The 25758-nt window shown below is 39.9% G+C and overlaps 2 protein-coding genes across 2 annotated transcripts in view; both read right to left on the bottom strand.

Annotated features, from left to right (window-relative positions):
* The window catches only part of LOC149146917 (RNA helicase, ATP-dependent, SK12/DOB1 protein), a 565347-nt gene that overhangs the window by 254407 nt on the left and 285182 nt on the right, over positions 1 to 25758 (bottom strand). The gene's annotated exons all lie outside the window — the stretch shown is intronic.
* Positions 23419 to 24785, bottom strand: LOC149146918 (uncharacterized). The gene is made up of 2 exons (XM_089440901.1): positions 24195 to 24785; positions 23419 to 24063 (listed from the first exon to the last, which is right to left on the bottom strand). The coding sequence occupies exons 1-2, from the start codon at positions 24320 to 24322 to the stop codon at positions 23568 to 23570; spliced, it is 624 nt and encodes a 207-aa protein (XP_089297027.1). The 5' UTR covers positions 24323 to 24785; the 3' UTR covers positions 23419 to 23567.

The following is a 25758-nucleotide window of genomic DNA, read 5'->3' as shown; positions in this document are numbered from 1 at the left end:
GAGGCCATAAAGGGATTTCTTAAGTCGACAAACGAGGCTGGAGTCTGTTTGTATGAAGCCAATGGGTTGTTCCATATAGATTTCTTCCTGCAAGTCACCATGCAAGAAGGCAGATTTAACATCCATTTGATGGACTTCCCATTTTAAAGAGGCAGCAAGGGAAAGAACAAGGCGGATAGAGTTCATTTTGGCAACTGGAGAGAAGGTTTCAGTGTAGTCAATGCCTTCAACCTGTGAAAAGCCCTTAGCAACTAGACGAGCTTTATGTTTATCAACTTTCCCATCTGGTCCATACTTGGTTCTGTAAACCCATTTGCATCTAACAAGTTTGCGTCCCTTTGGTAGAGGAACAAGATCCCATGTATCATTTGTCATCAATGAATGATATTCTTCATTCATAGCTGTTTCCCAATGTGGATGGCCTGAAGCTTCTGCAAAAGTGTCAGGATCATGATTTACTGGAGCTTGAGCCAGTAAAGAAGAGGCTCTTTCAAACTGAGAACGTGTACGTCGCTGATCTGTAGGATCACCGGCAAGATCACCTGCTGCATCCCGAGTAGCACGGACCCATCTTGGAAGTTGAGGATCCTGAGAAGGTGGGGAAGGATTATCATCCTCGCTTTCATCATCTGAAGAAGAAATGTTTTCAAAGATAGAAGAGATAGGAAGAGGTGGCACATCCGCCGGACTAGGCTCGCAGGCCGATTTATTTTCATCAAATTTTACATCTCTTCTAATGATAACATTTTTGGACTTAAATGGAATAAGTCTATAGCCTTTTACATCTTCAGAATATCCAACAAAAGTACATTTCTCACTCTTAGGTTCTAAGGCTTTATGCTTTTCATCTGGAATATGGGCCCATGCTTCACTTCCAAACACACGAAAGTGACTTACATCTGGTTTAATGGAACTCCAGGCTTCTTCTGGAGTGATATTCTCTAGAACCTTAGTAGGAGTGCGATTGATTATATAATTTGCACAATTAATTGCTTCGGCCCAAAAACTAAGACTGAGTCCTTTAGATTGCAGCATACAATTAGCCATTTCCTTTAAGGTGCGATTTTTCCTTTCAGCTACACCATTTTGTTGTGGAGTGTATGGAACAGTATGTTGCATTTGAATTCCATTTTCGGTGCAAAAGTTGATGAATGCATTTTTAACATATTCTCCACCATTATCAGTTCTTAGCTTAAGAATTTGATGTCCAGATTGTTTTTCAACGAATGCTTTGAAGGCCAAAAAGGTGGTAAATACTTCGCTCTTGAGTTTTAAGAAGTATACCCAAGTGCGTCTGGAGAAATCATCAATGAAAGTTAAGAAGTACTTGCAGCCAGAGAATGAAGCAACAGGAAGAGGACCACATAAATCACTGTGCACAAGCTGTAAAGGGGCTGAGGCGTGCCAAGAGGCACGTTTGTCAAAACTGTCCCGATGATGTTTTCCGAGTACACATCCGGAACAAACACCATCTTTGCAAGATACCATAGGAAGACCTGTCACCATGTTTTCTTTACATAGATGCTGAAGGGAGCGATAGTTTAAGTGACCATACCGCTCATGCCAAAGTTTGCTCACTTCATCATTATGAGCAACAAATACTGAGGGAAGATGGGATGACCCAAAGTTGTGAAACTTATACAACCTTTTGGAATCATCAGCAAGACCAGTAGCTAGAATCTGTTTAGGATCTTTTAGATCCTTGATTACAACATCATGAGGTGAAAATTCAACAATTTTACCTTCACCTGAATGAGTTATCTGATAGACAGATAGAAGGTTGCAGGATAAGTTTGGAACACATAATACATCATTGAACTGACCATTGTCTAGATGAACAGTTCCAGTCCCTACAACATTAAGAGATCTATCATCACCAACATATATATTTTTGGTGTTACAATCATTTAAAGAAGAAAACATGGCTTGGTTTTTGGCCATGTGACAAGAGGCTCCAGAATCAATGAGCCACTCATGAGAATGAGAAGAAGAAGAAGATACATTTAATGCATAACCAGACTGAGATGATTGACGATGACATGCAGAAAATGCCGTTCCGGAAGTTGAAGTTGAAGTAGGCTCCAGATGGATGTTATGTTTCTTCATTGCGGCTTCCAAGGCTTCCATCTTCTTAAAGCATTTAGATTCTAAGTGGCCATCTCGATTACAAAAGTTACAATGTCTGTCAGTCTTCTTCCATTTGTTTTTATTGGTCTTGTCATATTGCTGAAATGATCTTTCATCTTGAGGCTGAGTTGGTTTAGGACCATTCCTTTGAGGATAAGACTTCTTAGGATTCTTTGAATTTGGTTGCTGCTGGGCGGCTAACGCTTTCGAGGAAGAGTTTCCAAGATTAAGAAGACCAAGGTGTAAGAGTTTTTCTTGTTCTCTTATTAAGGAATCACAAAAGGAGTCAAAGGAAGGGGCTTGTAGTCTTTGCCTTGACAAATGAAAGCTTCCCTGGTAGAATGGAAAGTGGAAACAAATACAGAGTAGGCTGGTCCCAACTTAGTAAGGATGGAATAAATAAGGTTACCATCTTCTTTCTTAACTTTAACACCTTCCAAGAGATATCTAAGGGTCTTGAATTTGGACAAGAAATCTTCAATGCAAGAAAAATTATTAGGATCCAAAGTAAGCAACTCATTCTCAAGTTGATGGGCTCTAATTTCATTTTTAATCCCAAAAACTTTAGCAAGTTTTTCTAATGCTTCATGAGGAGTTTCAATTTCTGCAATGTGGAATCTAAGATCAGGAGAAACAGACATTCCTATCAAACCACGTGCTTGATCTTGTCGATTTTCCCATTTTTCGGCCTTGTCTTCATCTTTGGGTTTCTTCTCTTGGTCTGTGGCTATTCTGAAGAGACCTTTACTTCTAAGTAAATCTCCCATGTAGGCTACCCATTGGAAGTAGTTAGTGCTGTCAAGAATGACTTGGCATGGACTTTCCATTTTTTGAAAAACAACTGAAGCTGAAGATGCTGAAAGTAAGTGGTCCAATGGATAGATCTCGAAAAAATAGGCGGTTTTTAAAAAAAACGGCTCTGAAAAAGGCTTCCGGATGAAGAAGTTATGGCTTTTTGAAAAAAAAAATTGTTGACGTTGCCGGCAAAGTGCGCGAATGTGCGGGAATGAAAAAATCCGCCCCCACAAAATGGAGACTTGAACCCAAGACCTCTACTCTCTTAAAAGGTCTTTGAACCAATTGATCTATACAAAATATTTGAGAGAGAGAGAGGGGGGGGGCCTCGATTTGCGTGCTTGCCTTGGGAAGACTCTTTTCCCCTACAAAACACAAAACACAAAACCCAACACGAATATCCAAAGAAAAACGAACCTTACGGCTCGAAGTTAGCTTTAGCCAAAAAACTAGAAATTTTAAAAAAAATCTCAAAGTTAGCTTTTAGCCGAAAAACTAAATATTTTTCTCAAAGTTTCTGATTTTCCGAGATCACACTAAGGTGCAGGGAAAAGAGCATACGCATGAGAAAAATCCTTTCTTTCTGTTTCTGATTTGGCCAGATCGCACAGAGTCGCAGGGCAAAGAGCATACGCAGAAATGAAAGGTATAGATCCGGAAAAAAAAAAAAAAAAAAAGGCTAAATAAACCGAAACCGAAATAAGCAGAGAGAAAATGACAGTAAACTGCAAAAAAAACACTGTATACCTCCCGATCTGAAAAATGACGCAGCTAGGGCTACCGGAAACCTTTTCGCGTGAAACGAAAGGGGTTCCTCACTGAAACAGATGCTCCGAACGCAACAGAGCAGTCCTCTCGGCCCGAAAGCAGTCAGAAACAGCAGATCTAGGAAACGACAGCCGCATGCAGTTCTACCGGCTTCAGATTTGGATCACCAACGGACGCGGCCCTCAAATAGCTCTGATACCATGTAGGAATTTACAGGGTAAGTTCCTCAGAAAGAATACCAAGAGGACACCGCTCACAACCAGATCTCAAATCAATACACCAGTATTTTTGACGTGGTTAAAACCCTCAGAGTGCAAGGAGGGAAACAGTCCACGGCCTGTCCCAACGTGGGTACAGACAATTTATTAATCAAAGAATGAAAATTTACATAAGCTTCTCTCATGCACGGATTACCCGAACAATGACCCTCCATGCGCTTTAAATAGAACTCATGGACCAATCGGGTGTCAAGCCACGGATCAAGTGTCGGTAATACCGAGGTGAGAGTGAACCGTCGGATCACTACATATCGTGACCGTCGGATTGTAAGTTACAAAATGTACAACGGTAAAGAAACACACTTTACCTAACTCTAACCTAACTCTATACTAGACCAAGTTGAACTTAACTATATCCTATGTGTCGGAATATCCTAACAATTTATACTAGAAATCTAGAGGTTGAATAGACACGTCGGTTGGGCTTCTAGAGCCTACATAAGAGCTGATCGGCTTGATAATAATTATATAAAGTTTAAACAAAATAAATTCATATCTCCATAAATACTTATCGGAATCGGATGATCTTTGGATCAATCCTACACCTCTCGACGAGAGGGATCCAATAAAAATATCAGCTGTCATAAATAAGCCGACCCACATGGAGTTTGGCCCTAGTTGCCAATTTAACACTCCCTCTCAACTAGGGAGAACTCCATCCGCTGATCCATATGTACGACTGTACTATCTCTACCATTAGTGCCTTGCACTACTCTGCCTAGCTCTGCTGGCTCTGCTCAGCTCTGGTGGCTTTGCTTTGCTCTGCTCAGCTCAGTGTTGCTGGCTCTGCTAGCTCTGCTCTGCTCAGCTCTGCTCTGCTCAGCTCTGCTCAGCTCTATTGGCTCTGGTAGCTCTGCTCTGCTCAGCTCTGCTGGCTCTGGTAGCTCTACTCTGCTCAGCTCTGCTGGCTCTGGTAGCTCTGCTGGCTCTGGTGGCTCTGCTCTGCTCAGCTCTGCTAAACTATGAAGAAGAAGAATTGATCGAGAATGAGTCATATCATTCTCCACTAACACGAAGTTAGTCTCAGAGTGCGTACCACTGGTCCCAGACCAGTCTCAACCGACCCAAAGTCAGCGTCATAGTATGTACGACTCTCACTAGTCCCAGACCAGTACTGCACTGACACGAAGTCAGTCTCGGAGTATGTACCACTAGTCCCAGACCAGTCCCAGCTGACCCGAAGTCAGCATCATAGTATGTACAACTCCTACCACTGGTCCCAGACCAGTATCATTGATCCCAGATCAATGGAGGACATCCTAGCGTAGGGAGTACGGTAGATACAACGATGCGTCCATCGATACTACTATCATCCCTAACTTCATTTCCCTGCTCATTGATCAGATGAGAGGTACTTCCCATGAGTCCCAGACAGCATGGGTAGGATGCCTCGATAGGAGAACTTAATCAATCCTATCCTCACAGGAGAACACATCAATCCTGCTACAATCGCCATGGAGAACACATCAATCCAGGCTGCCATGGAGAACACATCAATCCAGGCCTCACAGGAGAACACATCAATCCTGCTACAATCGCCATGGAGAACACATCAATCCAGGCCTCACAGGAGAACTAATCATCCTGCTACACAAGAGAACGAATCATCTTGTCCCACAAGAGAGCGAATCATCTTGTTCCAGTGCGCACCACCAGGGGAGGGTGAGTCACCCTGTGGTCGTATGTTGCTCCAATAGAACTGCAAGCCCCCCAAAGCTCCCAGAGCTAAATGTATGCAGGACCCTTTTACAAAGGTCTCTCGACGACTCCAAGTCATTCGGGAAAATCACAAATTTGGTCTTTCCACGGGGCTCTAACCTGTACATCATCTTAATGCGATGGAGCCTCCTTGATCATCGACTTACCATATCCCAGATAAGGCAGTATTTGATGTCTATCTGCAGGAGCAATTGTCAAATACGGGATTCCTCAATAATCGAATCCCATCTCTGGTTGTCACAGAGAATCACAATGGTATTCATCATGTGTACAAACAGCTCACTGAAGAGCTTCAGCAACCAGACCGCCTCTCAGAAGGCCATACTATCAGCAATGTATTCTGCCTTGGTGGTGCTCAGAGTCACCGACTTCTACTTCCTGCTCATCCAGGATATCGAGGCAGATTCCAAAGAGAACCAGCACTGAGAAGTGCTCTAGTGATCCTCCACACTGCCTACGCACCCTTCATAATCATGTGGTTTCATATTTCTGGCATTGTATCTCAATCCATGACAGATTGTGCCCTGAAGATATCTCAGAAGATTCTTGGCACCAATCCAGTGAGGCTTAACCAAATATGAGCTCACCATGATAACTGCAACACATATGTCCAGACGGAGGTTCTCCAAGAACATCAACGCGATTGAGTTTATGAAACTCAGAGGCATTTCCCAAATCAAGTCCGACATCACTACCATATAACTTCTTGAAAGTTAAAATCCTCGAGGTAGTCACAGGCTTGCAGCTTATCTTCCCACATTCAGAATCCAACTCCCTCTGTCTCCTATAAATGAGAGGGTTTGCACTTGTTAGACATAGGTGCCGGTAAGAGAGGTTTATCATCCACAACCTTTGAGTAATGGTTTGGATCGGTGTCACTCCTAGTGAATCTCAGCTGCATTAGATAGCTATCAATCCTCCCATACTATGCCCGAGGTGTTTTTCTTCAAGCCATAGAGGGCTTTCTTCCACCTGTATACATGAGATTCCTTGATCATGATTCTCAAACTCCTCAGGTAGTTTCAAACCTGTGAACCTACTGCATGAGGGGAATGGTCCCCTTATAATATTTTCCTTCGGTACATGTACCTTCATGCTTCTTTTTGAATCCAGGCATCCTAGTCACCATCTGACTCACAGACCTCCGGTGTTGAGTCAATGGACATGGTCCCTAGTGGACTTCCTGCAACTTGATACAACCCTGAACTCAAAAACATCTTTAAAAGATCTATTTTCAAACACGTACCTTTCCATCGATAAGTGCCACCCTGTAACCTTTGACTTCCATTCCGAGATGGACATCAGGTTCGATCAGGTACATAAAAGAGATTTTGGGGTTCCTTGTGGAAGAGTCGATCATTTCCTTGATGACCTGCATTATCAGTCATTCTTTTGATCATTGAAGATGTCTCAACAATGATTGTTATCTTCATCAAGAGATGTGTCTCTGCCATTCGGATACTCCTGCGCATAACAGCCGAACTTATTTCAACAAGGCATCCGCCTTTCCTTCCACCCTTAGATCCGAACTTCCCAATGAAGTGATCTTAAGATGGACCATCAGAATCTTCCGCTGCGCCATTCTGATAACATTCTCTGCTTCAACTTCACCCTAGGTGAATTATGAGGAACCTGTTGACCACTACTGGTCAACTACCCATGCAGTACACCTCCTTCCTGTTGGCAGAGAAGGATAGCTCCTGAGCGACATGTCCGTGCCAGCCTACAGTCATCGACAGCTTGATCATTTTTGTTGTAAACCCAGTCTGCATGTTTGAAATGTAAATAATCTAAGCAGATCAGAGTCATGTATGTAAAGTTGCCTAGGTGGACCTAACTTTCTAATGACGATCTGCGTCCCGGGAGGTTTTTAGTCTCACCGATCCATGGATCGGCAGAGTTTTCCTTCAAACCCAACCCAAAGCCGGGATGCATTTCGTTATTAGGACTTTAGGAGAATCCTAGCGTGTTACTCTGCTAGATTATAGTTGTGTCGCAGATCTGGGTGGTCTATGAGGGTCTATGTTAAAGTGGATTCATCCCTTTGAGATGTAAATTGTAAAAATTGTAAAAAATCATGATGAAATGTGTCTTGAGGGTTGAAAATGTTGTAAATCCCCTCATGAGTCCTAGGTCCTAGGTGCTAGGTGATGATTCCAACGGCTGGGTTTGATGATCCGTCTTAAAATAAATTTAAAATTTTTTTTTTTTTTTTTTTAATGAATAAAAATAATAAATTCATATATAATAAAAAATAAAAAATAAAAAATAAAAAATAAAAAATAAAAAATAAAAAAATAAAAAATTTAAAAAAATAAAAAGCATAAAGCAAAAACCCTAAGCAATAAAATAATAATATTTTTGTGGATCACCCAAAACTAGCCGTTGGGATCATTTCCTTTATGTAGGGTCTTAGGAGGTCATTTTCAGTTTTATCTGATCTGTGAGTCTGTACTGAAAGCTCTCTTGTAAACTGATTTCTGATTAATAAAAAGACTTTGGGGTTTCAAACTGGCTGGTGTTACTCTCTGGAACTGCTGTGAGGTGTTTGAATTTCTGCATATTTCAGTTTTCAACAGTTAAAATAGCTGATTTTTTTTAGAGCATTGTGAGTACAGGTATCTTGCTCACGTGCTAGGGTCTGAATGCTGTAGGTTTTCTGGAAAATGGCAGGTATCTCCATTTTCTTTTGAAATCTAGCAGCATCTCTTGCCCTTGTTTGCTGATGCTTGCTTGAGGTGTGCAGGAAACTTTTAGGTGAAGGTTATTTGTGGGCGTTTGGGGAAGTTCTGGGCTGAACCAGCCGACTCCCACAGGCTGTTCTGTGCAGAGCCCAGCTGATTGTGCCCCGGGTTAATCTGTTAAAGTTTATTGCATGTTTTACATTGAGAAATTTTTTCTGATTTACAGTGAAGTTCACAGTGAATTTACTTCTGATATTTCAAGAACATTACTGCAATTAGTGTCAAATTTGGCTGTCCAAGAGCTGTAATTTCCTAGTAATTCTAGGTAAATTTTGAAGTGGTCTTATTTTGAAGTTTTGCATATATCTGCCGGGCTCTTATTTGCTGTTTTCCAGGGTTATCATTACACTGTTCTGTCCGCCATTTTCCCTGTCCACAGCAAAAAATGCATTGAATTCATGCTTCAAACAGGCAAAACGAAATCATTATTTGAGGGAATCTTCAGATTTGGTCTCAGCAGCATAAAACACTCAGGTAAAATTTCAGCGAATCCGTCTCTCAGACGCCAGGTACGAAAGTCTCTTTCAATTGAAGTGATTCGATTCAGCATTTCCCTGATAATTTTCTTGGCCAACGCATCTTGTATTCTCAGAAAAGGGTTACGTTTGATCTGTTTGAAAGTTTCTCTGTCCACTTATGTGCTATCACAGCTCTGGTGTAGTTGTTTGTGTTTGGCATCAGGGCAGCAAACAACAAGACCGTGCCCATATTAGTTTTTCGATTTAGTGGCTGCCGTGAGGACAGTTTGTGGCCGCTCAAACTAAAATCTGAAGATCATACCGCTGTCGGCAACCTTCCAGAAAATTCGCACGGGCTTTCACACGGGCTGAGCGATTCGTGGATTGGCGTGAGGGCATTCCTGAGAGCTCGTTTATCTGCCATTTCCAAAAACCGGGTCAGCATTGCGTCTGCGCAGAGATTCCACGTAAAAAAGTCGACCCAAGCCCGCTGCTGTGAAGGGTATCCGCGGACAGAGCGATCAGCCTTCAGCGTGAGTAATTTCCGGACTTTATTGTTGCGTGGAGGTTCCAGGTAAGTACACATTGTTTCATGCTAGTCGCTGTAACCTTCTATCGCCATTGAGAAGCGTCCTGTTACGCCATCGTATTGTGCTCACCCGATTTTGTTATATCGTTTCCTTTGATTTCGATGTGTGGTTTTTGATATCATAGGCATGCGTTTGTAAATTTTGTTTTACATAGTTTAGGATTAGCGTAAGTTTTATTTAGGTTTCGTTGGTTAGGTATTTAGATTTAATTTTCTTTTTACATAGTTTCATTTTATTACATATCAAATAAAAATAAAAATAAAAAAATGCGTTTTGTATTTTAGTTTTTGTTTAGTTAATTTTATTTCATGTGTTAGTCTTTTTTTTAAATGTTAGTTAGATCTTAGATTTTTTTAGATTTAGCTTTAATTAGATTTCAAATTTTATTTTTTTTTTATTTTTGAATAAAAAAAAGAAATAAAAAATAAAAAAATGATTTAGATTTAATTTTAGAATAGATTTTAAATTTAAATTTTTTAGATTTTAAATTTTCTTTTTTTTTTTTTTTTATAACACTAAAAAAAAAAAAAAAAAAAATTAGATTTTGTAGTTTTTATTTTATAGCTTTTAATTTAAAGTAATTTAGGTTTTAGATGTTAATATAGTTTTAGGAATTTTCCTTTTTTTTATATAAAAAAAAAAAAATAAAATAAAATAAAAAATTTGGAAAATTCACTTTGCCAGTTTCAGACTTTTCATCTATGCTGTACCTTTCACACTCAGATCTGAGCACGAAATTGATATCTGGTTTCTCTGTTGTCTGAAGCAAATTGATTTCTTTTAGTTTGCTGGATATCGTTATTTGAGGAGCGTTGTGGTTTTACTGAATATTTAAAGCATTGCTCTCTTTTCCTGATGATTGCTGGTTGTGGTTCATGTTCTTCGATCATCTAGCTAGTGATCATTTAGATCTTTAAAGGCACTGGTCTGCTCAATTCGTCAAGTCATTTTAGTGCTTTTCGTCTCCTGGCCCAACTGTTGTGGCAGTTGGCCTTTGTCTTTCCTCAGGGTCTACCCCCCTTAGCCGTGGGAGACAGGCTTAAACGGAGAGACCGGGGATCAGAGTGACAGCCCCCGGTCTGAGCGTTGTCGTGCCAGTTTGGGCGACAACATTTTTTGGCGCCGTTGCCGGGGATAGAGTTTTTCTGTCCTTGGTCCTTGTTTTTCAAGCTTTTCCGTGCTTAGCTTCTTGTTCAAGTGGCGACTCCACTTCCATTATTATCTGCGAGAGTGTACACTAGAAGACATCCAGGCAGTCTGTGCAACCCCACTCCGGATCCTGAAAAGGTTTACAGGGTGCGATCACACAAACTCGCTTCTCGTGCACTCCTTACAAATCTTGGACAAGAAGCCCTTTCTGACGTTCATCTGCTCTTTAGGGGTCAGGTTAGGCGCAACACCATGAGTCTGTTGGGTCCTTGTGATTTCTCTAACATTCCTGGAGCCCCCAATGATATTCCATCTGTTGGGATAGACAAATTGCCTAGCTTTCATGGAGATAATGCCATTACTGTTAATTCCCATTTGCGAGATTTCAACATATGGATGGCTAAGTACGCTAGATCTCCTGATTTTGATCATGAGGATGTCAGGATGACCCTTTTTATCTTGACTCTAGGAGGTGATGCTCATGACTGGTTTACAGAAAAACCTCCTAATTCTTTTGACTCTTTACAATCAATCATTAATTCATTTAGAGAAAAATATGGAGATAAAAGAGAGGGACGACATCTTGTAAGAGCTCTTACTCTGATGAGAAAGAGAGAAGACGAAACTGTTGAGGAATTTAATAGAAGGTTTAATAGCATTATTAAAGAACTACCTCAAGATTATAAACCTTCAGATAAAACTCTCCAAGATTTTTATATTGATGCCTTTGGTCCTGAGCCATCTTATGAGTTAAGGCGTGCTAAACTTACTGATTATCGAGCTTGCCAAACCTTAGCTGTAGAACATGAGAAGGACAAGGCAGCTTCTGGGAAGTCTGAAATCCCAGGTTATGACAGGGCTGCTACAAAACTGAAGGAAACTAAGGGAAAAGCAGCCCAAGAGCCTGAAAATGAACTTGTTCTCAAATTGCTTCAGAAAATTGAAACCATGGAAATTAATCATAACAAGGAGATAAACACTTTGCAGAATAGGTTAATTCAAATGGAAAGAGCGCAACCGCAAAATTTTCAGCCTCGAAATAATAATAACAGAAATAATAACTGGCAAAGAAAGGGTCAAACTAGTGAGCAGAGGCCTCCTAATCCGCTTACCAATCTGGTGGATGATGCTCCTCCCTACTGTCGTGCTTGTGCTGATTTTCACGAAGAGTCCTCTTGTCCCATTATCAGAAGACTTCTCGATAATGGAATGCTTGAGACAGGTGAGCAAATAAACGTAGTAGGGAGCAAGTTCCCTTTGCCCATGAATGATTGGATAGAGGTTAAGGAAAGGAGCTATGATGTTGTGAATCCTCGATCTGCTTTTGGTATAAATAAAAACGAAGATGACATTTTGGCCAGGTTATATGGTGAGAAACCCTCTCCTGAGAAAATTCTGGAAATTGCTAGAGATAAGGGTTTAACATACCAGAGAAGGGATAAAGATCAGAGCGGAAATCAAATTCCTCCTCGAACTCTAAGCCCTGGTATGAACTCTGGAATAGATGTCGATTTGGGGAATTGGTTTAATAATGCTAAAATCTGGGTTCCCGTGTCTGAGATCGCTAAGATCCCTTCCCAAAGGGACAAGTTACTAAAAGCAATTCAGGGTCCTCAAGTCAACGCTTCTCAGCAGAAGATTCGTGAGGTTGACTATCATGATGCTCCTATTTATCTGCAAAGCGTAGATGCTGATAACAAGGATCATCAACCCTTCTTTATCACCTTATTAGTCAATGGGTATAAATTGAATAACTGCATGTTGGATTCAGGCGCATCTGCTTGTGTTATGACTAAAAGGGTTATGGAACAGCTTAACTTAAGAGTTTCCAGACCCTACTATAATATATGCGCCATGGATTCTAAGAAGATCGAGGTACATGGTTTAATCAAGGATTTGCAAGTTCATCTTTCAGTCTACCCAGACATCATGGTTGTTATGGATATTGTTGTCGTTGATGTACCCGATGCTTGGGGTATGCTGTTATCTAGGAAGTGGGCCTCTGATCTAGGGGGAAGCATTCAGATGAATTGGTCATATGCTATGATTCCCTCTCCTAGCGGTGACGGTTTTGTTAGACTAAATAGAGAGCCTGAGAGGAAATTTCATGTTGAAAATCCTAAAAAGCCTCATAACGAGATAATTAAAGAAAAATCTGACATCGGGAACTATGCTATCATGTCCAATTTCATAATTCCTCCCGATGATGAGATTAAAGATCTTAAGGATGAAGTCTGGTATATGTATTTCGATGGTGCGTTCTCTAGTCATGGTAAGGGTGCTGGGATTGTGCTTAAGTCTCCCCTTGGTCACGTATTCAAGTTTGCCTATCGTCTAGAATTTGAAGCAACCAACAATGTCGCTGAGTATGAAGCCATATTGTTGGGCCTTGAATTGGCCAAAGCTTTGAAGATTAAATTGCTTAACATAAAGGGGGATTCCGATCTGGTTATCATGCAGCTTAAGAACAAATTCACATGTAGAAATCAGAGATTAAGAAACTATCGAAATGCTGTGTGGGATACTATGGAGCACTTCGATGCCCTTAACCTTGAAGCAATTCCTAGGGAGCTAAATAGTTCGGCAGATGAACTTGCCGTAGCTGCTAGCACTTTCCAGTTGTCTGATGAGTTAATCAACGATAAAATTAAAATGGAGATAATATTCAGACCATCTGTCCCAGACAACTCGGAGCATTGGCAAGTTTTTAATGATGAAAAGCAAGTCGTTCGTTTTCTCAATAGTTTAGACGAGTTTGAGGATTTCCGGCTAGTTTCTGGCGAGGATGGGTCTTTAGATCAAGGACATATCATAAATCCCACTCCCAGAAATGTAGTTGCCTTAGAGCAATATTTTGATCGGCATGATGCCACGAAGCTGAGAGAAGAAGACAAGTTGGACCCAGGCGAGTGCCTTGAAGTTAACATTGGTACTTTTGAAAATCCGAAAATGGTTAAAATCGGTAAAGGTGCTAGTCTGGAGGAAAGGAAAAAGTTAATTGATTTACTTCGTGAATATAGAGATGTTTTGGCTTTTTCCTATGATGAGTTGAAGGGCTATAGGGAAGATATTATGGAGCATACTATTCCCTTAAAAGACGAAAATGCTAAACCTTTTCGGCAGAAACTTAGGCAGATTAATCCTAAGTTAGCCCCCCTGGTCCAAAAAGAGCTTGCGAAGATGCTTGCAGCAGGAATCATCGCTCAAACTAGGCATTCGACATGGTGTTCGAATTTGGTGATTGTCAGGAAGAAGAATGGTACAATAAGACTTTGTGTTGATTTTAGAAACCTTAATCTAGCGTGCAAGAAGGATAATTACCCTTTGCCAAAAATGGAAACTTTGTTGCAAAGAGTAACTGGGTCTGGAATGATGTCATTGCTAGACGGTTTTTCTGGGTATAATCAAGTTTGGGTTAAAAAGGAAGATCGACACAAGACCACGTTCACAACACCATGGGGCACTTTTGAATACATCAGAATGCCATTTGGGTTAACAAACGCTGGAGCTACTTTCCAGAGGGCCATGGACTATGCCTTCAAAGGATTGATCGGGAAAATTATCGAAATATATCAAGATGATCTTACTGTTTTCTCTAAGGATGGTATCAGTCATATAGATCATCTTAGGCAAGTTTTCGATAGATGTAGAGAATATGGAATTTCTTTGAATCCGGCTAAATCTGTCTTTGGGGTAACTGAAGGGAAACTTCTGGGTCATATCATCTCTAAGGAAGGAGTCAGGGTCGATCCTGAACGAGTTGAAGCAATTCAAAAGATTCCTCTCCCGCATAACCTCAAGTCCCTTCAGTCTTTCCTTGGAAAGATAAATTTTATTAGAAGATTTATCCCGAATTATGCGGAAATAGCTAAGCCCATTCAAAGTCTTCTGAAGAAGGATGTGAAATTTGTCTGGCAAGAAGAGGGCAAAAGGGCTTTCCAAGAAATCAAGTCTGCTATCGCGAAGGCTCCTGTCCTTGTTAGTCCTGATTACTCCAAAGATTTCATGATTTTTTCTTTCGCTTCTGAGGATACCATTGCCGGTGTCTTACTTCAAAAGAATAGAGAGGGTCACGAGCAGCCTATCGCTTTCATGAGTAGAGCACTTCAAAATTCCGAATTGAAGTACAATACCATGGAAAAGCAGGCCTATGCCCTAGTCAAGTCTCTTAAGCATTTTAAAACTTATGTGGGTTATTCTAAGATCATCGCTTTCGTCCCACATTCTGCTGTTAAAGACATATTAACTCAAACTGATTGCTTAGGGACTCGTGCTAGGTGGGTTACTAAGATACAGGAGTATGATTTAGAGATTAGACCCACTAAGCTGATCAAAGGCCAAGGTTTAGCTCAAATGTTAGCTGAAAGTAATGAAAAGACTCTTGGTCTGTTTTGCCTTGACGATCTTTCTTCACCAGAATTAAGAAGGTTAGCTGAGCATGAATGGTATCAGGACATAGTTTACTACTTAACAAATCTTGCTTGTCCTAACCACTTAGTCGCTCATAGAAGAAGGGCTCTTAGACTAAAAGCCACTAAGTACTGCCTTATGAAGGATGGCCTTGGATGGAGAAATCCAGAGGGCATAGTGCTTAGGTGTGTTGACGATGTTGAGTCCAAAAGATTGATCTCCGAATTTCATTCAGGATTTTGTGGTGGTCATTATGCCGCTAGAACTACTGCCCACAAAATCCTGAGAGCTGGCTATTATTGGCCTTCAATTTTTTCTGATGTGCACAAGTTTGTTAGATCGTGTCAAGCCTGTCAACTGTTCACTGGGAAACAGAAGCTTGCTGCCCTTCCTCTACAGCCTGTTATTGTAGAGGCACCTTTTCAGCATTGGGGTCTGGACTTCATAGGGAAGTTCCATGAAAATTCTAGCAATGGCTACTCTTGGATTTTGACTGCTACTGATTACTTCACTAAATGGGTAGAAGCCATTCCTGCTAAGAATGCCACTGAAAAGGTGATTATGGATTTCATTGAGAATAACATCATTACTAGATTTGGTGTCCCCGCTAAAATCACTACGGACAATGCCAAGGCTTTTAGTTCTTCAGAGTTTACATCTTTCTGTTTCAAATATGGCATCGTCTTATCTCATTCATCGAATTACTATCCTCAGGGTAATGGTTTGGCTGAATCAAGTAATAAAAATCTCATAACCATTATCAAGAAAATAGTAGGAGATAACAAGAAGTCTTGGGACAGCAAAATCAAGTATGCTTTGTGGGCAGACAGAATTACTAAGAAGAAATCTACTGGTAAATCTCCCTTTGAATTGGTTTATGGCTTGGATGTTACCTTACCTGTGCACCTAAAATTGCCAGCTTATCAGCTTCTCCAAAAATTTTCCACTGATAAAGATGTTGTTCAGAATAGGATAGATCAGATTGTGGAATTAGATGAGACTCGTCGGACAGCTTTTGAAAATATATGTAAAAATCAATCTAATATTAAGAAAAGCTTTGATAAATGCTCTAGATCTAGATCTTTGCAGGTTGGAGATATGGTTTTACTTTGGGATCGCAAAAATGAAAAACCAGGAAAGCATAAAAAGTTTGACAGCTTGTGGTTAGGACCGTACATCATTAGAGACATAGCTGGACCAAACTCATTCCACTTGAGCAGATTGGATGGTGAACCACTTCATCTACCAGCGAACGGCCAAATGCTCAAGCTGTTCTTCAGAGATGATATCTGATGCCATGGGGCATCTTTTGTATTGTATTTCTGTCCCTACTCCTTGTCTTTTCAGCATTTTATTTCTATTTTTAGGATTAGATTTACTTTTCATGTTATTAGTTAGTCAATAAATGAAGAGCTTTTATTTTTTCCTGTACTTAATGCATATGATGATTTGGGAATGGACGCTACTTATTTTTATTTGTGTGTTGTATGGATGCAGATTCTGGATTCTCACATTCCTACCAGTGCAGCAACGTGTCCCCAAGTAGAGCCAGATGTTGACCACTACTGGTCAACTACCCATGCAGTACACCTCCTTCCTGTTGGCAGAGAAGGATAGCTCCTGAGCGACATGTCCGTGCCAGCCTACAGTCATCGACAGCTTGATCATTTTTGTTGTAAACCCAGTCTGCATGTTTGAAATGTAAATAATCTAAGCAGATCAGAGTCATGTATGTAAAGTTGCCTAGGTGGACCTAACTTTCTAATGACGATCTGCGTCCCGGGAGGTTTTTAGTCTCACCGATCCATGGATCGGCAGAGTTTTCCTTCAAACCCAACTCCAAAGCCGGGATGCATTTCGTTATTAGGACTTTAGGAGAATCCTAGCGTGTTACTCTGCTAGATTATAGTTGTGTCGCAGATCTGGGTGGTCTATGAGGGTCTATGTTAAAGTGGATTCATCCCTTTGAGATGTAAATTGTAAAAATTGTAAAAAATCATGATGAAATGTGTCTTGAGGGTTGAAAATGTTGTAAATCCCCTCATGAGTCCTAGGTCCTAGGTGCTAGGTGATGATTCCAACGGCTGGGTTTGATGATCCGTCTTAAAATAAATTTAAAATTTTTTTTTTTTCTTTTAATGAATAAAAATAATAAATTCATATATAATAAAAAATAAAAAATAAAAAATAAAAAATAAAAAATAAAAATAAAAAAATAAAAAATAAAAAATTTAAAAAAATAAAAAGCATAAAGCAAAAACCCTAAGCAATAAAATAATAATATTTTTGTGGATCACCCAAAACTAGCCGTTGGGATCATTTCCTTTATGTAGGGTCTTAGGAGGTCATTTTCAGTTTTATCTGATCTGTGAGTCTGTACTGAAAGCTCTCTTGTAAACTGATTTCTGATTAATAAAAAGACTTTGGGGTTTCAAACTGGCTGGTGTTACTCTCTGGAACTGCTGTGAGGTGTTTGAATTTCTGCATATTTCAGTTTTCAACAGTTAAAATAGCTGATTTTTTTTAGAGCATTGTGAGTACAGGTATCTTGCTCACGTGCTAGGGTCTGAATGCTGTAGGTTTTCTGGAAAATGGCAGGTATCTCCATTTTCTTTTGAAATCTAGCAGCATCTCTTGCCCTTGTTTGCTGATGCTTGCTTGAGGTGTGCAGGAAACTTTTAGGTGAAGGTTATTTGTGGGCGTTTGGGGAAGTTCTGGGCTGAACCAGCCGACTCCCACAGGCTGTTCTGTGCAGAGCCCAGCTGATTGTGCCCCGGGTTAATCTGTTAAAGTTTATTGCATGTTTTACATTGAGAAATTTTTTCTGATTTACAGTGAAGTTCACAGTGAATTTACTTCTGATATTTCAAGAACATTACTGCAATTAGTGTCAAATTTGGCTGTCCAAGAGCTGTAATTTCCTAGTAATTCTAGGTAAATTTTGAAGTGGTCTTATTTTGAAGTTTTGCATATATCTGCCGGGCTCTTATTTGCTGTTTTTCAGGGTTATCATTGCACTGTTCTGTCCGCCATTTTCCCTGTCCACAGCAAAAAATGCATTGAATTCATGCTTCAAACAGGCAAAACGAAATCATTATTTGAGGGAATCTTCAGATTTGGTCTCAGCAGCATAAAACACTCAGGTAAAATTTCAGCGAATCCGTCTCTCAGACGCCAGGTACGAAAGTCTCTTTCAATTGAAGTGATTCGACTCTGCATTTCCCCGATAATTTTCTTGGCCAACGCATCTTGTATTCTCAGAAAAGGGTTACGTTTGATCTGTTTGAAAGTTTCTCTGTCCACTTATGTGCTATCACAGCTCTGGTGTAGTTGTTTGTGTTTGGCATCAGGGCAGCAAACAACAAGACCGTGCCCATATTAGTTTTTCGATTTAGTGGCTGCCGTGAGGACAGTTTGTGGCCGCTCAAACTAAAATCTGAAGATCATACCGCCGTCTGCAAGCTTCCAGAAAATCCACACGGGCTTTCACACGGGCTGAGCGATTCGTGGATTGGCGTGAGGGCATTCCTGAGAGCTCGTTTATCTGCCATTTCCAAAAACCGGTCAGCATTGCGTCTGCGCAGAGATTCCACGTAAAAAAGTCGACCCAAGCCCGCTGCTGTGAAGGGTATCCGCGGACAGAGCGATCAGCCTTCAGCGTGAGTAATTTCCGGACTTTATTGTTGCGTGGAGGTTCCAGGTAAGTACACATTGTTTCATGCTAGTCGCTGTAACCTTCTATCGCCATTGAGAAGCGTCCTGTTACGCCATCGTATTGTGCTCACCCGATTTTGTTATATCGTTTCCTTTGATTTCGATGTGTGGTTTTTGATATCATAGGCATGCGTTTGTAAATTTTGTTTTACATAGTTTAGGATTAGCGTAGGTTTTATTTAGGTTTCGTTGGTTAGGTATTTAGATTTAATTTTCTTTTTACATAGTTTCATTTTATTACATATCAAATAAAAATAAAAATAAAAAAATGCATTTTGTATTTTAGTTTTTGTTTAGTTAATTTTATTTCATGTGTTAGTCTTTTTTTTAAATGTTAGTTAGATCTTAGATTTTTTTAGATTTAGCTTTAATTAGATTTCAAATTTTAATTTTTTTTTATTTTTGAATAAAAAAAAAGAAATAAAAAATAAAAAAATGATGATTAGATTTAATTTTAGAATAGATTTTAAATTTAAATTTTTTAGATTTTAAATTTTCTTTTTTTTTTTTTTTTTATAACACTAAAAAAAAAAAAAAAAAAAATTAGATTTTGTAGTTTTTATTTTATAGCTTTTAATTTAAAGTAATTTAGGTTTTAGATGTTAATATAGTTTTAGGAATTTTCCTTTTTTTTATATAAAAAAAAAAAAAATAAATAAAAATAAAAAATTTGGAAAATTCACTTTGCCAGTTTCAGACTTTTCATCTATGCTGTACCTTTCACACTCAGATCTGAGCACGAAATTGATATCTGGTTTCTCTGTTGTCTGAAGCAAATTGATTTCTTTTAGTTTGCTGGATATCGTTATTTGAGGAGCGTTGTGGTTTTACTGAATATTTAAAGCATTGCTCTCTTTTCCTGATGATTGCTGGTTGTGGTTCATGTTCTTCGATCATCTAGCTAGTGATCATTTAGATCTTTAAAGGCACTGGTCTGCTCAATTCGTCAAGTCATTTTAGTGCTTTTCGTCTCCTGGCCCAACTGTTGTGGCAGTTGGCCTTTGTCTTTCCTCAGGGTCTACCCCCCTTAGCCGTGGGAGACAGGCTTAAACGGAGAGACCGGGGATCAGAGTGACAGCCCCCGGTCTGAGCGTTGTCGTGCCAGTTTGGGCGACAACAGAACCCATTGATCCTTTTGTCTTGTCCCAACTGTATTTGGTGATTGCTCTTTCACTCTTGCTTGGGCATTGTCTTCACCTCAGCTCTGATACCATGTTAAGATTAGGTATGTTCTATGCTAGAGCAATTTATTTAAATTTTCACAATTAGCAATCACATCAGCATTACGATAAACTGCAGATAGAACATAAATATAAAACGCAGAAGACGTAGCACTTGTCATTTTTGTGGTTTTAAAATTTTGTATATATTTGGGGTTTTGGAATTCTTTCATTAATTTGTGTAGGTGAAATTTGAATCTCTCAAGAAAAATTGTTGGGGCTTTGAGGCAGATCTAGGCCTATGGAGGCAAGATCTAGCCTCTAATCTTCTTCCAAGCTCAACATCTAGCCAAAAAAGGAAGACGCCGGTCCTAAGGAAGTGATATTTTGGCATTTTGTGGTGAAATTTTTGTGATTGTAGGGGTTTCAAATTTTTTCAAGGCCTCTAGGGCCTAGTTGCCCCTTCCTCCAGCCTTGTCGTGCCCTTCTCTCCTCCTCTAGGTGAGCCACTAGCCCTTTTAGGTCTTGTCGTTAGCCTTAGAGGCTCTTTTCCTTGAGCTGCAGGCCCTTCAGGGTCATAACCCTAGCCGCTGCCCCTTTTCTTTTTGGCCGCAGCCCTAAAAGGGCTTCCCTTGCCCTTACCACAACCCTTAGAGGGTGTTTCCTTGGGCCGCAAGCTGTTTTTGGCCTTGTCGTGGACTTAGAGGGGTCTCAAACCCCCTCGGCCCCCCTCTTTTTCTCATTTTCCCTTAGCCACAGGCCTTACGGCCTTTTGTCATTGCCTCTATGAGGCTTTTCTGTGTGTATCATAGGCCTATTAGGCCTCCTCCCCCTCATCACTGCCCTTCCTTGGCTCCTTAGCCCTATCGTTGGCCTTCTCCTAGCCCTAGCCTCTTCTTCTAGCCCTCATTCAGCCATTATTTAGTCATTGAGTTGGTTTGCATTAGTATTTTGTTTCCAACAATTTGTTTTGCAGCAATTTTTGGGCTAACTTGGTGGTTGCAGGTAGGAAAATTCATTGGAAGCCAAACTAGTTGTCTACAAGGCCATTAGGCCTCTTGGTTTTCCCTCTAATCCTTCATTCTCATCATTATCCTCATCTTGAATTCTGAAGCATTTTATGACAGCAGTATATCCAGGGCCTAAAAACATTTAAAATAAGCCTAAATTCACTCATTAATCACTTAAGGCATTAAAAATTAATTTTGGGGTCAAATTGATTGCATATAAGAGAAGTTTTGTGGACTGTTGGGTGATTTCCAGATCTGATATGTTTGCTACAGCCATCTGAAATCACCTACAGTAGTGATGAAATCACCTAATGGTGGCATAATAATTAATTTGCAAGCATATTTCTTCATTGGCATATCACTTGCATTGGTTGGGCTTGCATTTCATAGCATATCTTATCATTTCTTCAAGGCTGTCATAAAAATCAAAGGTCTGATATAAACATTACTGTAGATCAAAAGTGGTTGACAGTCATCTAATTTCATTTGGCATTTGTTCCTTGCATCTTGTGCATCTTGAATAAGTGTCTTCTAGTGGAATTGGGTGTTTTTCTTACTGCTGTAATCATCATCTTCTTGGCTGCTCCATCTTGCATCTCATTGCATTTTGCATGTCTTGCATCCATTCGCATACTGCATACATTACACTTTTGCATGAGCATTCACTATTTGCATCCTCATCTAACTAAGAACATAAGTGCTCTAAAGGGATAATTGAGTTGGCAATTGTTTGGTAAGATTGGCTTAAAGAGTAACATTGTGGATTAATGCTCTCTTTTCCTCATTGATAGCTAGTATTATTGTGACATCGTTTATAAAGGAATACTTCTAATTGTTATTGCTACCATTGATTATTGGACAAGTGAGTACATTGTTCTTCATTATTATTGTGGAATAAGCATCTCTTGTATGCATAATCTTGTTAATCCAAGTCACTCACAAGGCACTTAATTGACAATCATAATCATAATCTTGAGATTGGATCTTTTGTCTCTAGTTGGCACATTGCCATTCTATTGTTATAATTTAAGTAATCTTGGAAGTTGCTAATTGTGTTAAACAGCATTGGACTCGTTGATTTATTTTCATCTCAAGAGCAATTGTCCATTGTGATATTGGTAATCTTGGCAACATTTTCTAGAGCCATATATTTTGTTCATTGAGCGCATTCTTTTGGTGAAGATTGTTGTTGTACATTGTTAAGTACTTCATTGTTATAAATTGAATATCATTGTAATTTGTCTCTAAGTACTTAAAAAACTTAATAACTTCACCTTAATAGTGATCACTCATTTTTGCACCTGCACTCTAGGATTAGCCTTACACTACTTTTACCTTCAAGCATAAGTTTGGTTGAAAGATTTTAGGACCACCTTTCTCATCTAGCTTGCGAAGTCTAAACCCTCTTTAGTGGTTAACACAGTGACCTTGCAGTCATCAAAGCCACCATCTCTGCAGCGTCAGAGGCATCAGGTGGTTAGATTTCCAGGGGAGGTATCATTAATATAGTCATTTCTATCTTTCCCTGCACTTCTCTCCACAACCCACTCTAGAGACTAGTTTCAAAATAGCTAAGGGAAAAGATTCACCTAGTTAGGCATCTAATCTAAAAGAAACCAAGATCCTACATTCACTTAGATTTTAGGTGTTGCATTTCATCTAGGATAGTGAAGCATCCTGTGGCTTAGTAGATATTTCGCATAATGCAAGTATTTGACTCCCTAAACTTGCTAAAATAATCTAATCATTAAACTTGCTAAAATAACTAAGTTGCTAGGCCATTCATTTATGTCTCCCAGACTTGTCAGTTGCCGATGTGTCTTTCACCTTCACATTTCATAGCAACTACCCTCCATAGCTTGTTGTTGGGACACAACTAGAACAGAGAGGGGGGGATCAAAGTGACAGCCCCCGTCCTGAGCTTTGTCGCATCTTGCCTATACAATTTGGGTGACAACACTTCCTTAAGTCACAATTCATCTCTCTTTCACCAAATTGGAAATGTGGCAGTTTTATCATAAAATTGATGAAATTTTTGAAGACACGAGGCCCCTACAATTTCTTATCGAATGGACTTTTATGATTCTCACAATAGCTCACTGTCTGGTAGTGGCTGTTGATAATAGGCAATGCTGGGAGAATTAGTGTACCAGACAACTCCCTACAAGTGGATGGCGAGGCCGTTGTTGACAAAGAAAAGAAATCAACTCTGCCGCTGCATATTAAACCACCACAACAGAATCCCATATTTTAATCAGTGTTGCACACATCGCGATCGGGATTTAATCGGCGCCGGGAAAAAAGCGGAAAAAATCGTTAAAATCGGGAAAAAATCGGAAAAAAGCGGGAAAAAAATCGTTTGGCACAAAAATATTCATTTTTTTTTCAATTTTTTTCAATTTTTTTAATATCTAAACCATCTACAACATAAAATAAATACATTGACACATAAATATGATAAAAAAACTAATATATAAGATGTTTAATATCATTTCTAGCGCTAAAATCACACATAACATTGAATCATGTCCTGAATAGTAAGTCCTGAGTCCCAAGTCCAACTCAGCCTCAAAATATCAACAAAAAATATGATAATGTATCTCATCATGTCATAATGTCATATACAATAAAATGAAAGTCTAATCCTATTGATTTCCTCTGCCCCTCTTGCGAGAAAATGGCACAACTTTCTCTTTCCCTCTAGATGTAGAAGCTGGTGCCTGTGGTGGTGGAAATGGCAGTGGAGTCTGACGTGCTCTAGAAGCTGAAGAACTAGTAGTAGCAGCTATAGGAGGCTGAGGTGGACGGAGACCACGTCCTCTACTGGTGGTAGTGGTAGCCCGGGTAGCCCGGGTAGGCGGTGTCACCTCCTCCTCCTGCTCCTCCAACTCCTCCTCCTCCTGCTCCTGCTCCTGCTCCTGCTCCTCCTCCTCCTCCCCCTCCTCCTCCCCCTCATCCTGCACTAACCAATCCTCAGTGGGATCCATGAGAGGCCTCTCGGTCTCAACCCTCCATTCAGCAGTGGTGTCAATCCCATCCAATGAGATGGCTTCCGTATCAGGTGTCTTCTCTAGTTGTTTCACCCACAATCGAAGATTGTAGTAGACATAGACCATGTCATTAAGTCTATGGGACTCCAACCTGTACAAAGTTCATGAAATAATAAATTAATAATTAATAATTAATATTATAAAAAAAATATTGTTTAAAACTTTAATGAATTCAAAAATTTATTTGGAAATTTGCAATATTTTAAATGTTTAAGTGTTAACCTATTGCGCTTCTTGTTGTGTATTTTTTCAAATACACTCCAATTGCGCTCACATCCCGAGGAGCTGCATGTTTGGCTGAGGATGCGTATGGCAAGATTTTGCAAAAGGGGTACTCTGCCACCATACATCTTCCACCATGCGTCTACAACAAAATTACAAATAAAATTTTAAATAAACATAAGAAAAAAATGGAATTTGAAGAAACAATGAAATTTGAAACAAAGTTACAAAGTACATACTACAAACTAAAAAATACCTGGCATTTTAACCGTCCTATCAATGACAGCCATATCAAAGCCAAATAAGCCACCTGACAACTTATATTGCTCAATTTGTCTAGAGATCTCCATACGTTCTTCTGAAGATCTCACCATCTTCTGGACACAGGTTAATAATCCTTCCACGACCTCAACATCAAAATTAAACCCACATGCATAAGAAAATGCAGGGTTCAGGAAAAGCCCAGCAGCATGAATGGGACGATGGAGTGTGTTGTTCCATCGCTCATCAATGACCTTCCATAGAAGGAGTTGTCTCTGGAACCCATCATCTCCCTTGTCATCATAGTAGGACCGAATGGCTTCTTTGGCCCTGTCCATGGCTTCATACAAATAGCCCATTGCAGGCTTCTCACCATCTACCAACCGAAGAACCTTTACCAAGGTTCAGTGACAGCGCACACCTCCTGCACTCCCGCCCAGAAGTCTTCTTGGTATGAAACAAGTCTGCAGACGGCCTCTCCTTCTGGTTTGCGGCTCATTGGCGAAGAACGCCACTCCTCTGAAACAAACATTCTCTTCAAATCCCACATAGAATTCAAGAGGGATTGAAGAGATATGAAACTCGTCGCAAACCGTGTAATGGCGGGGCGCACCAACTCTTTGTTGTTGGTGCATTTTCTCATCAAGCTAAGCACAGATGTGTGATTGTAAATAAATTTTGTGATGGTTTTTGATGAGTCAACAGCCTCTTTGACAAAGGGAATTTTCCCTATGTCCTCTAACATCAAATCAATACAATGGGCAGCACAAGGTGTCCAAAATAAAGTAGGATGCCTGTCCATAAGCATTCTACCAGCAGCAACATAATTTGCAGCGTTGTCCGTTATGACTTGGACAACATTTTCTGCACCCACCTCCAAAATAAACACATCCAGCAAATCACATAAATTTTTTGCATCTTTGATTTGATGAGTTGCATCAAGAGATTTGATAAACATAGTCCCCAAGGGACAACTAACCAAGAAGTTTATAAGGGTTCTCCCCTTTTGGTCAGTCCAACCATCTGACATAACAGTGCATCCTGTTTGTGCCCATGATGCCCTAAAATCCTCCAATCTTTGGGTGCAGTCACGCTTTTCATCTTGAAGAAGCCGGCCTCTGAAATCATGAAGAGAAGGGAGTTTGTACCCCGGGCCAACACTGGCAACAGCATCAAGAGTAGGTTGGAAAAATGGATTATTCCTTATAATGCTGAAAGGAATATCACTCCAGAGGAGAAATTTTGTCATCAACTTGTCAGCTTTTTCTTTTTCAGTTCTTTTCATCATTGAACCGATAGTTGG

This window comes from Pinus tabuliformis, chromosome 9, assembly GCF_031772625.1.
Source record: "Pinus tabuliformis cultivar Carrire ecotype Pingquan chromosome 9, CPIR1, whole genome shotgun sequence".
Taxonomy (NCBI): Eukaryota; Viridiplantae; Streptophyta; class Pinopsida; order Pinales; family Pinaceae; genus Pinus; species Pinus tabuliformis.
The sequence above is the reverse complement of the archived record's forward strand: the minus strand, read 5'-3'. Positions and strand labels throughout refer to the sequence as shown.